The 14,571-nt window shown below is 46.1% G+C and overlaps 1 protein-coding gene across 2 annotated transcripts in view; it reads left to right on the top strand.

Annotated features, from left to right (window-relative positions):
- The window catches only part of LOC138581423 (cytochrome P450 2D17-like), a 669,998-nt gene that overhangs the window by 228,694 nt on the left and 426,733 nt on the right, over nt 1-14,571 (top strand). For both annotated transcript variants that reach the window (XM_069652740.1, XM_069652739.1), the window contains exon 3: nt 466-618. In XM_069652740.1, the coding sequence (XP_069508841.1) occupies nt 466-618 (153 nt within the window). The remainder of the gene's footprint in view (nt 1-465; nt 619-14,571) is intronic.

Raw genomic sequence — 14,571 nt, 5'->3', positions numbered from 1 at the left:
AGTGCGCACTTTCAGGCTCTTGGCTCGTGCTTCATGCTCACTGATGGTGGGACTCTTAGGTAGCCAGCGTGGGGGGCAGCTTTTAAAGACTGCAGAGTCACTGATCTTGTCTCACGCAGGGTCTTCTTGACAATGCACTCCTGCGGTTCACAGGCCATTTGCGACTTGTTTGTGTGTCGGCAGTCATGCAAAGGAGCTTGTGTCCACTTTAAATATGTCTTACCACAACAACAATCGTGTCATTCTGGGTACAGTTTGTGAAGTGGACAGAGCTGCAATTCCCCATTGGTGCACACATCTACGTTTGGATATTAACTAATTTGTGAATGTAATCCTTGATTTGAACGTATTCTGTAGTTGTACGCATGTGACATTGTAAAACCTGCTGCCTGTCTTCTGGCTGTCCTCTAGTTGCTCTGCAGTGATGTCTGGTGATCTTACCTGTCCTCATTTCACCTCTTACAGGCATAGTATTTGCAAGGTACGGCCAAGCATGGAAAGACATGAGGCGGTTCTCACTCTCCACCTTGAGGAATTTTGGTCTTGGGAAGAAGTCCCTGGATGAGAGGATAGGCCAGGAGGCCAGCTGCCTCTGCAGTGCCTTCGAAAGTGAAGAAGGTGAGTCTGAATAACAGAATGTCTCATCTTTTACAGCAGTCCCTTGCTTTGTTGTTTCCTTAGTAGGGACCTCATAACTAGTTTGGTTGTAACTTTGCTGTATTTCTGTGGAATTACCGCCTACCGCCACTCGGTCTAGCGGAATTACAGCTAGATTATGACTGGTGGTCAAATGGTGTTAATCCCCATTTTTGGAGTCCATGGGACTCCATATGCGATTTATTTTCTGATTGACTGCTAGTGAAAATGCTGCCAGAGAAAATTCCTTTTATTTGGCATTGAAATTGAGTTTTTAACCCCAGCATCTTGCTGCAGGTAAATCCTCCGCTTAAAGGACAAAACCTTACTTTGCCGGCGTTGTAAAGTTCCAGTAATTCCATTAACACAAAAAAAGTAGCAGTCACAGAATTACCAACATTTTTTTGCTACACCGCTGATCTTGTAATGAGTCGTATGAGCATCATCAGGAAACATGCTGCATTTTGGAAAGGATAAGCTAGTGCTGATTTCTTGTTACCGGCCTGCTTTACGCAGGCTATTCTAAATAGGAATGCTTTAGTATTCAGCACCACATTAATGTGTTCTGTGAACATGATTTCATACGTAGAAACAAAACCATTGTCTTGGAAGCTCACTTACTGAATTTCAATACAGCAATGTTTTTAGTGTACTTTTTGGGTTGGTATTAAAGTCCACTCAGCTATCACCCATGCAGCAGATATTGCCAACCTCATCCCTACCCTCGACTTTGACGACATCTTCATCACCGAGACCTGGCTGACATCCACCTCCACCCACATCCTAGATTTCCTTTTCCCCAACGACTACAGCATCCAACACAGAAACCAACCAAACAAGAGAGGCAGAGGCCTTGCAGTCATATACAACACCTCATAGCCCTGCACCAGACTTGACGTCTCCAACATTGGCTCCTTTGAAGTCCTCTCCTGCCACTTCTTGCTCTCCCCGATGGACACAGTCATCTTCCATCACATCTACAGACCACCCAAACGCAACACCACCTACATCAGAGACTTCACTGACCTGGTCACCACCATGTCCCTCACGCATGCCATCATCATCTTCCTAGGCGATTTCAACCTCCCAGGCAACAAGCCACAAAACTAATGCAGGAAGCTCTCCTCAGCCTTCCGGAGACCCTCAGCCTCACACAGCACACGAAAGACCCAATACACGAAAAAGGTAACATCCTCAGTCTAATCATCACCACACTGTCTTCCCTCCACTACAGCTCTCCTCACCTGCTTGACTGATCTCACCACCTAGCCGTGCCTTTCAACATCTGCCCACCACCCCAGTCAAGCACTCCCAGCTGAAACCCAGCAGACAAACCTTCAGGTCCTCCAAGAGCTTCCCAGTGGAATCCCTCACAGAAGACCTCGCCAACCTACACCTTACATGGACTGAACACCCCCAACTGAACTGCGACTCTCTACTGGAAGCACTCAATGCCACACTCTCATTCTCCATCAACCAACATGTGCCTCTGAAACAGCACACCTGCAAACTGAAACCGTGAGCATCGTGGTACACGCAAGAACTCAACCTCAGCAAAAGAGTAATCAGGAAACAAGTGAAAACCTTTTGTCACTCCAGAACTGCATCTGGGCTGGACGCTCCTCAGGGAACACCGGGCAACCACAGACAACTAATCAACACAGCCAAGGTCTCCTACTATCAGAATACCATAGCAGAAGCTGACAACAAAAGCAGAGCCCTCTTCAAAGCGGTCAAGAGGGCATCAACCTGCTACCCAATATGCCATACCTCACTCCATCGAAGAACAAAATCCACCACCATCAACACCTTCGTCATCGACAAAATCAGCAAGATTCGCCAGCACATAGATGCCAGCGCTGCATCCACAGACCCACCTCACGTCCCTTCTCGCAATATCTCTCTCCCTGGACAACATTCAAGACACTCTTGACAGATACCCTTGTAGAAAATCTGGCAACCCTCAAAGCCACTTCGTATACAGATGATATCTTCCCAGCATCCATCCTCAAGACCATCCCCACAGAAGCTCTCCTTCCCTACTTGGAGATCATGAACAGCTCCCTAACTCAAGGTACCTTCCCATCAACCCTAAAAACAGGGCAAATCCTCCCTCTACTAAAGAAACCCACTCTGGATCCTGACAACCTAGGTAATTATCACCCAATCACCCATCTTCCATTCCTAGGTCGGATCATTGAGAAAGCGGTAGCCGCACAACTGCAGCAACACATCGACACCAACAAACTCCTCCACACCTAACAATACTGATTCAGATGCAGTATGGAGACAGCAATCCTACAGGTGGTTGACAACACCCTCAACATCCTTGACGACAGCCACCCTTGCCTCCTGGTTCTGCTCGACCTCTCAGCCACTTTCGACACAGTAGACTGACAGGTGCTTACAGACACCCAACATCAGCGCATAGGGATCAGCAATCTTGTACTACGCTGGTTCTAGTCCTACCTCGCCAACCGCAAGCAGTTCGTTCATATGAACTCCCCTAGATCGCGAATGCTACTTGTCATCTGCAGAGTCTCACAGGGTTCCATCTTCTCCCCAGTGATCTTCAATCCATAAATGGAGCCGCTGGGTGCCCTCCTACCCACACCGAACATTCACATCCACCAATAAACCAACGACACACAGCTATACCTCAAGATCGACTCCATCTAGGACATACATAGGCTCAAAACCTGCCGCTCGCTGATCCAGTCTTGGATGTCCAGTGCCAACTTGAAGCTCAAACCCTCCAAGATTGAATTCCTACTCCTCACCACAACACCGAACACCCAGACATACAGACCTGGCTACCAACCATGAACTCTGCACCAACTCCCTCGGGTTCCACATCGACAAATACCTTTCCTTCAAAACACGCATAGCCAAGAAAACTCAGACAGCTTGGTATCAGCTCTTCCTCCTGCGAAAAGTCAAGCTCTCTCTCCCTCCAGACAGCTCTAGATCCACCGTTCAAGCACTGGTCCTATCCCACCTGGATGCAGGCAATGCACACCTCAAAGGTCTCCTGTCATCCTCCCTTGTGCCCCTGAGAAGTGTCCCACACGCGGCCGCCTGCCTCATCAAGGGTCTCCACAGATACAACATCACCCCGGCATTCATCACCCTTCATGGGCTCCTGCTGCATGCATGAATCACCTTCAAGTCTTGCTTGCATCATCTATAAGGCAGTTGCCCTCAAGTCACCCATCAACCTTGCAGAGAAACTCTGCATCTCTGGCAGACAGCGCACCACCGAAAACCAGGACACGTGCATATTTGAAATCCGATGTTACAAAAAGAAAAGGACCAGAAAAGACCCCTTGGAATGGATTGTGTCCTCCAACGTATTCCTCATCTTTGATAATCACGTCCAGCTTTGGCTGCTTTGGAAACAAAAATTATCGGCAGAGTGTGCCATACGTCGATGGCGTTCAGTCGATGTCCCTCGAAAGCCTCCGTCGAGGGTAATGTAATCGGGTGTATAAGTAGCACGCGCGGCACCCGTTGGCCACAGTTCTGTTTTTCCACAAACGTGTTTGCTTTGGAGATTCAGCATGCCCCAATAGTATTTATTATTATGCAGCTTCTTCAAATATAGGAAAAATCATTTACAATATGTCTTCGTCATGGATCCGACTACCCCTTAAACAGGTTTCAAAAAGTGCAAAGAATGTGATTCAAAAATGTCCATCACGGGTCTGCATCGCTCTTGCCTGTGGTGTTTGAGGGAAGGCCACAACATGGATTCCTGCTCGAAGTGTCAGGCAATGACGGGTAAAGCACTGCAAGAAAGGAAGGGGAAGTTGCATGTAGGCCGTAAAACTAAAGCTGATCGGTCCTCGACTGTCAAGTGTGAAGATCGTTCGCCTCGACACAAGAGTGACAAAAAGAGGTCGAGATCCCGTAGTGGCTCCTGCCACTTGTCGTCCTCGATGAAATGATTGGAGACGACACCATCGGTCGCCATCTTCTTCTTCGTTGTCAGACGAATACCCCCGAAAATGTAAGTGCCCCACCAAACATTCTACATCTGCAGAGGGGGAGGCATTTCGTTTGAAAATGCTAGACATTTTCGAGAAGGGCAAGCCCCTGTCCGTGCCTTATTTGGAAGCCGGTCGAGAGCGGTCCCGTTCCGACACTCGCGTGCCCTCGAGCCCGGGTGGTCGAAGAAAGACCCATCGAGAGCCTTCGAGGTCTATGATGAAAAAAAGTCACCGGAGTCGTGACGAGCGCTCGAGGTTCTCAACGCCATGGAAGACTCCACACACCTCAAAAACGAAATCTTCGAAGGTGGCCATCGAATCCTCGACGTCACCAGCGCCATTACCATCAATGCCATCAACGCCTTTGTCGACGTCGACACCGAAACCATCAGCGCTGAAGATTCCTTGTATCATCCTGGGCTGGCCTAATTTGTCATTGTGGAAGACGTTCACTTTCTGTATATTTTATGTGACTTTTGGATTCAGGGGTTCTCCCATAATACCTTCATCTAAATAGATTGTGGTTCTGGGCTTCCTGTATTGCAGTTTGTAGCTCTCCACATTTTGTTTTGTACTTTTGTCTGTTTGTGTGCTCCTCCAAAAGCTGAGCAGTGATTTTATGGCCTTCTTTTGACAGTTGCAAATCCAGTCTTGACCTTAATGAAAGCAGCTTGATGCCACTGGCTATCCGCACAGACAAAGAGTCTGTAACTGCTATTAGCAAAATGTACAGTGACCTAGCTCTGGAAGAGGTGTGTGTGCATGTTTGTAAACTGCACATGCCTTTTACCCCTCCTTCTATTGCTTTGGTACTATCTCTTGCACTCTATTGCTGTTTCTGTAAATCCTCTGTCTCTTGCCATGTTGCTTTACATGTCTTTCCTATTCACATTTTCTTTTCAAATTTAGTTCCTTTGCATTTCTTTCCTGACATGTCTCCCACCTTGCTGCTACCTCTCATTTAGCCTTTACTGGTCTTTGCTGCTACATTATAACTGTGCCCCCAGATCTGCTATTGCATTATTCAATTGTTACTATCTGCTGCTGTTACCATTTCTCTTTTCTTGTGATGCAACCTTGCTCACTCTTTCTCTATGCTGCTGCTGCGGAAAGAGTCACTAATATTTAGAATACAACAAATCTAACTTCCAAATAAGATGCAACTAGAACTTTGTCTATTTCCAAGACAGAGTTAAAATTCAGATGCACATATGTGTTGCACCAGTTGTTTTGGGGAGCTAAAACCAGTTCCTGGTAGCTGTGGGTTCCACACTACCAATGCTCTTCTAGGTCCTATCTAGGAGCTCAATATCTACAAGCTCCCATCAGTTTTGAACCCTTTGTTAGATGACACAAGTCAGTGAAGTGTTGGTCCGCGGTGTGGTCTGTGGTGGTGTATAGCCCTTGAGTGTGTGTTTGGGACATTTCGTGTGGCATGAAATAATAAAAAATGTAGCTCCTAGGAAGAGAGTCTGGCATACTTTTTGGGAGCTCTTGAAGGGTATATCTGTGACTGTGGTTTGTAAAAACAAGTCTGTTTTTAAGGGCATGCCTGTGAACCATAGAAAAAAGTCACAGGGAGACTTGGCATGTGCTAGCTCAGGACAGGGGAATATGTGATAGATGTGCATAAATAGCCCTGCTTATGAAGATCTGTTGGTGCAACCCTGACAGAACTGTTATGAATCAGTTCATATTTTCCGTTCTATATAATGAGCAGGGTTTCCTTCAGAAAACAGATGCATTTTTATGCATGATGTAAAATTTGGGACTGATGTTGATATGTTATCCCAACGTTCATGATCCTAATATCTTGTGGTAATATTAAACACATATTTAGGGCACGGCGACCAGCTGACATTGAAAATCAGTTTAAGAGTAAGGGTAATGAAAGGGGCATAAAACAAGGGTAATGCCTTAAAGCCTATCTGGATATCTACAAGCCGCCCAATGCCAGTAAGATGTAGAAGGAAATGGACAAGCGTGCTATGAGTTTAATTAGAATCTTTTATGCCATGTTGAAATTGTCATGATCCATAGGAAATAGATCTATATCCTCGGCTCTGGAAGTTTATCAAAAGCAGGCAATCACAAGTAACCTACAGTAGGTTTTGGCGTCATTAGAGGGGTATAAACCTGCAGCTGCTAAAAACAGCTTTTTAGAAACGGTGCTGGCAATCCCACCAAGCTCCTCTGACATACTCATTTGTACTGAGTTTGATTGCACATTTCTAAATGATTAACTGAATCTTAGACCTGAATTCAACTCTAGTCAAAATATGCACTAGATTTGATAAAGGAAGATCTAGAAGATATCTGCAATTTGGATTATATAGCCAGCTGTCATTGGCTAAACCATGTTAAAAAGTTAGCATTATCTCTTCGGTTAAATCTGTATCTCATGGCAAGGTTACTAAACTAAAAAATCAGAGAATTCTATACCTTCAAACAGGAAAAAAACATTTTCAAAAAAGCAGTTACCAGCTCACTAACCAGGCACTATTTTTCTTTAAAGTTGCAAGTTGCCTATGATAATTCTTTAGATAAAGCATTCCAACTAAGAATGAGAAACCTATACCTCAACATGTGCTTTGTAATTCCACCTCTGGCAGTGGTAGATAGTAGTCGGAATACAGTTGATGTTGCCCATTGTCGATTCTGCACAGGCATGGCTGGAACAGTTCAGAACTTCTTAATCAGTTGCCAAAGCTATCACCAGGTTCGGTGACAGAATTTAGAAACCAGTTTCCACAACTTTAGTGTTAGAATTCTGTCTAACGTGAAATATGTGTTGCTGTTCCTTCTTGCATGCCAATGTTGTATATAGTGTTGCCTCTTGTCTTTAAAGCCTGGAGGGAGAAGCCCTAACATAATCCTACTAATGAATTACATACTTTTAATTATGGTATCTATTTTATTATGATTTTAAATCTTCATTAATTCTTGATTGGTAATCTTTTAAATACTAAAGTTAATGTTAGAATTGTATGACAATTGAATTAGCAATTTGATTGTTTTGTGCTTTAATGGCTATTGATCAAATACAGCTTTGTTGTGCTTTATTTAATAATTCTGGTAATTCTTATTGGCAGCTATAAAAGGCAACTGGAAAGAAGTTCATATTTTGACATTATAGTCTTTACATTGTCTTTTTTCCTTTAATAGTTGCATTTATTTGTTTGATAAAGTATTTCACCCAGAAACCTTAAAATAAGATACAGCTGTTATCTAAGTAATCCTGATTCTGGTGTCATAAAATCACAGGTAATGGTAAGGTGTAATGAGTGGTACATGGTGGTGAAACGTGATATAGGAACGTGGACAGGACACAGAACATGCACTTTATTTTACACCTGTATGGGATTTGCAGATTGGAAGTAGTAAATGCTAGTTAATTCCTTTTTTTATTGTCTCCACCTTCTAATTACTTAGTAATCATTTTGTCTACTCTGTCCATTTCTCTCCCTTCTCAAGCTGCCACCCACTCATCTTTTCCTTTTCAGTTGACCTCTGCCCCACCCAATTGCTAAACACTACTAATATATTGGCTCTCTTGTTTCCTGTCCCTTCCCTTTCCTTCCCTTTTTAGGTTGGCTCTAGTCTTCTTTTCCTTTACTGTTGGTCAGCTGGTGTTAGTGGACCTAGCTCATGTGACCGCTGTCCCGCCAATCTGCTAATCATTGTTAATCTACTAGTGCTCTTTCTGCATTCCCACTGTTTTCTTTTACATCTTCAGTCTTAGATCCCAGGGCTATCATAACAAAAAGTGCCCTAATACACAAATTCCAAAACATCAATTTTGAATGGATTGTGTCCTCCCATGTATTCCTCATCTTAGATATTAGTATCTCAGCTTTGCTGCTTCGGAAAAAAAATATTTCACCAGGGGGCGCTGTAATCGAGGACGCAGCGTTGATGTCCCTCGAGGGCTGCCGTCCTGCGTCAACGTCATCCGCAGTATAAAGGGCTCGAGCCGCACCCGTTGGCTTCAGTTTGCGTTTTTCCGATAGCTTTCGCTTCATGTCATGAAAACAGCGCTTCAGTTTTCTGCGAATAATGTCTTCTTCGTCAAATCCTTCAACGCCCAAGACTGGCTTCAAGAAATGTCAGAAATGCAGGAAGAAGATGTCGATCACCGACCCCCATCGAATTTGCCTCTGTTGTTTGGGTCCTGACCATCAGGTCAACGAGTGCGGTTCCTGTCAGGCTATGACCAACAAAGCGCTTAAGGAGTTTAGAGGTAAACTATCGATGGGGGAGGAAGTCTTCTTTGAGAAAACAGAAAAACTCGAGAGAATCGAGTAGTAAACAACATAGGTCAAGGAAATCGAGACCGAGAAGTCGCTCGAGAAAATCGTCATCTTCATCAAAAAAATCTAAGAAAAGACGACACCGATCTCCCTCTTCCTCTTCCTCGTCAGCTGACACAAAGGTCATCACCTACCCTTCAAAACACGATTCGCCGAAGAAATGGGAGGCCTTCAGAGCCTCAATGATGAACATTTTTGAGAATGCGGCCCAGGCCCCTTCGAAAAAGTTGCGGGAAGACCATGCCCCAACTCACTCTAAAAGTGACAGAGGTAGGTCAGAAACCAAACGCGAAAGATCTGGCGATAAGTCGTCGAGGGTGCCATCGGAGTATATTTCCCTGACACCTCATTAAGGAAAAAAGATCAAGCCTACCGGTGCACAAATCCGGGGTAACGTCGGACAAGATGGTGGCAGGCATCCATCCGCCATCAAAGTCGATGTCGAAGGTGCTTTGATGCCTCTATTGAAGGCGCTCTTGATGCCGGTTTCGAAGATGGCCTCAACGCCTTTCTCGAAGGCAACGACATTGAAGGTTCCATCGACAGTGTTGAAGCCAGCGTCGACAACATTGATGCCATCGATGCCCTTATCAAGGCCAACTTTCATTCCGGTGCCAAAATCGACTCCCTTGTCAAAGCCGAGGTCGATGCTTGTGACATCATCGAGTAGAATGTACCATCCACAACCGAGACAAGATTGTTTTTTTAGATCTATGTCCTCCATTAATGAGGAACAATCCTCTGAGGACGACATTATTCCTGCTGGAGTACAGTTTGGTACTAGAGATGTCCCTGAGGAATTGATAGATCCCAATTCAAAGATGGCTGACCTGTATGAATGCTTAAAAACGGGCAGTGGCCTGGATACTTCTCCTGAAGTAGATTTTTGATACACCTGACCCTGCAGATCATGCAGACTCAGGGTACAGAACTCTGACGAATAGAGTTATAGAATTTATGGGATGAACACAAATTCCCCAAACTATGACCAAGATGACTTGATGGATATCCTCAATGAAGGCCCTCAAAAGGACCCTGTCCTTCCCTTTCATACAGCTCTGCAAAAAAGGGTTAGGGCCACATGGGAAACCCCAGATTCTGGGCCAGCTGTAATTAAAAAATGTGTAGGAAAGTACAGGCCATCCTCATCTGATCCAGAATACCTTTCAAAACATCCCTCGTTTGAGAGCTTAGTGGCCCAGGCGACCTCTTCCACTAGGCAATCAACTTACCCATCAATTCCCCTAAATAGGGATGACAAAGGGATTGATGCCTGGGCCCATTAGGTTTTTTCTTCGGGCAGCATGGCTTTAAAGTCGACAAACGTGACTTGCACTCTTGCAAGGTTCACAAACACCCTCTGGGATTGTATGATGGCAGCAGCTGAACACATTCCTGAGGGCAAGGAACTGGAAGGTTTTCTCGCATTCGTCAGAGATGGAAAGGAGGCTATGGGGGAATGCCTTTAATCAGGTCTGGACACTGCCGATAGCAAAAGCAGGTCCATGGCGTCTAGAACAGTCCTATGCAGATTTGCATGGCTGAGGAAGTCAGGCTTTGCATCAGATGTGCAGGCCAGACTACTCAATATGCCTTTTGATGGCTTGAGGTTGTTTGGCAGCAAGGCGGACATGAGTTTAGAAAGGCTGCAGACCTTGAAGGCGGCGGCTAAGTCACTTAGTGCCTCCATAAAACAACCTCAACGGCACTCCTACTCCACTTCCTGGAGGAGCCGTCCATTTTGATTCTACTCCTCATTTGGGAGAGGGAAGGGACAGGCCAGTCAGAAAGGACAACAAAGAAAATGTCCTCATGGTGGAAGAGGAAAAGGTGCTACATCAGCCCCAGCTGCGGCAACTGTCCCCTCGAGCACTGCTGCAGCCACTGCAAAGCCACTCTGAGGCCTGCTCCCACAAGACCCCGGTGGGAGGCAGAATCACTAAGCATTTGAACGAATGGCGGGGCATTACTTCAGATGCTTGGGCACTGGAAATAGTAGCTCAAGGTTACTGCCTTCCTTTTCTACAAAGGCCTCAGGACCATCCAGCGGGAGCCAGCTCTGCCAAAATTCCAGACCCGCTCCTTGGGCAGGAGATTTATACCCTGCTAAAGAAAGGTGCAATAGAACCTGTACCTGTAGCGGAGAGGAACAAGTGTTAGTACTCCCCTTATTTTCTCATCCCAAAGAAGGAGGGAGGACTGAGACCTATCTTGGACTTGCGAAACTTGAACAAGTTCCTCAAGAAGGACAAGTTCAAGATGGTAACCCTTTCTCAGATCCTTCAGGCTCACCAACTCCAGGACTGGTTGGTATCATTGGACCTTCAGGATGCTTACTTTCATGTGCCGATCCATCTGAAGCACAGGAAGTACATGAGGTTCGCGATTGGCGGTTCTCACTATCAGTTTCGAGTTCTGCCATTTCTGTTGACCTCCGCCGCAAGGGTTTTTACCAAGCTAATGGCTGTGGTGGGAGCGAGTCTCAGGAGAAGGGGGATTTACGTCTACCCCTACCCGGATGACTGGTTAATCAGGGCAAGTTCACCCGAACGAGCTCAGGAACATCTGGCCATGACCTTCCTCTTCTTGCACAAACTGGGCTTCTCCCTCAATTACAAGAAGTCACAAATGATTCCACTCCAAAAGCTCCAATTTATCGGAGCAGTCCTGGATACTTCCTTGGGCAAAGCCTCGCCGCCCGAGGATGGCGCTCACCACGTTCTGCAGATGATGACAAAGTTTCAGAATGCCCTTTATCTGCCGGCTTTGATTTTCTGAGGTTGCTCGGCCTCATGGCATCCTGCATTTTTCTGGTGCCAGAGGCCAGAGTGAGAATGAGATCCCTTCAGTGGGCCCTCAGGACTCAATGGTCACAGTTTTCACGGGATGTCAGACCTTCTGCGAGTTCCGGTGAGAGTGACTCAAGATCTTCTATGGTGGACTCGCAAGGACAATATCCTCAAAACAAAATCTTTTTGGCAACCATGGCGGGAGTTAACAGTAGTGACAGGCGCCTCACTCACAGGGTGGGGAGCCAACACCAACGATTTCACAATAAGCGGTCGTTGGTCTCCATCGGGGTCCAAACTACACATCAACCTTTTGGAGCTGAGGGCAATCAGACTAGCACTGAAGGCCTTTCTGCCCTCTGTACGGAGAAAGAATATCCTGATAATAACAGACAACAAAGTGGCCATCATGTACTACCTCAACAAGAGAGGGTGTAGTGTAATGCTGGAAATGCGTCGGCGGGACAGGCCCTCTGTATCTTTGTACTTTACTGCTTTTTATCATGTGTTCTGTTGTGTTTTCTGCACAGGAGTTCATGTGGGACTCCTGGCGGTGCAGCTCTCTCTTTTGGTTTGGTGTACAGACCCATGGGATAGATACCCTTATGGCACCCATTGGTGGGGGTACAACCCAGTGTCCCTAGTGTATGTTTTTGGGCACCTGTGTGTGGCCGACACAGCAGGGTACGGGCTGGTGGCAGCTCTGTGCTGAATTGACAGATGCCCTGAGTGTCTTCCATTTTGGGATGGCCATGCCGTGTCATTGGAATTAATAGATTCCTGGTTGAAACAAGATGGCCCCCATGGCCTCTTGCCTTCCATCACCTGTTACTTCGGTTTTCCCGAAGTCCCGGGAAGCCCTGACTCTGTCCCTTCCCCCTGACTGGCCGTTGGGTGGAAGTTCCATATATGGTAGTGTGGGGAAGTGCCAACGAGACTGACTGGAGCCATCCCAACCACCATATAGTGTGCGTACACCTATGTGTGGGACCTGGGTGAATGGAGTGTGTGACGAATACGCATTCTGTGTTGTGGATGTCTAGTATCTGGTGTTTGACACAATGACTGAGACAGCCCTGCCCGAAACTGGTATGAATGCAGTGTGTAGTGTTGAAAGGCGTGGTACGGTACTTGTCCGAATTCACATTCTGTGTTGTGAGTGTCTGGATGGAGAAGAATGGACTGAATGCACTTTGCGCCTGATTGGCTGACTGATTGCCTGAATGCCCTTCTGCGTGATTGGTTGCCTGAGTGTGACCCAGCAGAATTAATGGGAGATCAACAGTATATATGAGGGCCTCTCACTGCTAGAAATCGTTCAGAAGCTGGAGTTGAAACTGACATTGAAAGTGAAGCTTAACCTTGAAGCCCTGCTGGAAGAGAAGCATTGCTGTTGCTCTACTTCGTCATTCTTAAAGCTGTTGTGTCTTCAAGAACTGATCCAGAGAGGACCTGGTTAGGCGCCCTCTTCCCAAGCTAGGAGGGACCATTGTGCACTGCTAACCTTCGCCGAAGCTCCCTGGAAGTCAGCCTACGGAAGACTGTCAGCCGGAGACGGGGACCGTCAACGAGAAACCAAGAGAAGCACCAGACATCCCGTCCACCGTCATCGACCAGGGTTTGCAGGTTTGCTATAACCGCTGGAGGCCCGTCGAGCTATGTTGCCCAGAATTGGGGACCGCTTGACACCGTGCCCGTCAACGACCGGAGCCGCAACGCTCCATTGATTAAGGCATCTGATTCCCATATGCGCTCGTCCGCACCACGGACCGCCTTATCCCGCCGGATAAGGCCAGGCAGGCGACGCGCCGGGGAGCATCCACCGGTGGGTTTCCTGCCACCCAAAGACCGTAGAGACGCCGGACGACTCAACGCCCTTGCTGGGCCAAAGTTCTTCACAAACTCTTTGCGGTCCTGAACTATCGACTTTCAGGTGCCCCGCACACCTCTTCCTTGCAGAACGTCTTTGACTCATCATCGACGAGCACCGCCAGGACCCAAGCTGCTGCCTCAACACCACCAACCTTTTCATCGAGGATCATCAATGCCAAGTTCACTTTCTTTGAGGCCCATCGACGATCCGTGGCTCCCACTTTAAAGCAATTAAATTTTAAGCAGAAGAGTGATTGAATGACCAATAATTTCAGGCATCCATTTTTCCATGACTCTTGAGTTTCCTCCTTCAATTTCCCCAGGGGTACCATGAAAGAAATGCCTTTCCTATTCCTATCTTCAAGGTTGTTGTCTGTGATTTCAAGATAAACCCTCTACGGCTTGCATCATAGGCCTTCTGCATGATCCTCAGGACTTGGCAAACGCTCTTATGCTTTTAATAATGATGAACTCATCTCATGCCTAACTGATAGGCTAGCATTTTGAACTGGCTAAATGCGCTGATTGCTGGTTGATGGATACAAGAGTGAATGTTAGCTAATTCTAGAAGCATTTTTCAAGCTTCTGACTGGGGGAATACATTTTGTTGAGATACGTTTGTAGCAACAGAATCATCTTCAAAGGAAGATGACATTTAAGCATTTTTTTGAGGAACTGTGAGAGGCAGCAAAATGTTATCCATAACCAGTAAGCGGATCCACCTGAATTTTCTTAGTGAGAATTAATGAGGAGAAGAATGCCTGTCTTGAAATTGCAGAAGAAGATGTGGTCAAACAGCACTGCTCATTTGAAAAAGTTGAAAGCAATAGCTCAAAGCATGTATGAAGATATAAAATACTATAATATTGCACATACGTTAAATTAATTTAGCATTAGGCTCTTACACAAAAGAGAGCAATAATATTCATAGAAACACTGCAATAAATGTTTTAAGGAAGGTTAGAGTAGCATGCA

This window comes from Ambystoma mexicanum, chromosome 3p (genome assembly GCF_040938575.1).
Source record: "Ambystoma mexicanum isolate Mex_15411 chromosome 3p, UKY_AmexF1_1, whole genome shotgun sequence".
Classification (NCBI taxonomy): Eukaryota; Metazoa; Chordata; class Amphibia; order Caudata; family Ambystomatidae; genus Ambystoma; species Ambystoma mexicanum.
This window is presented reverse-complemented; position numbering and strand designations above follow the sequence as displayed.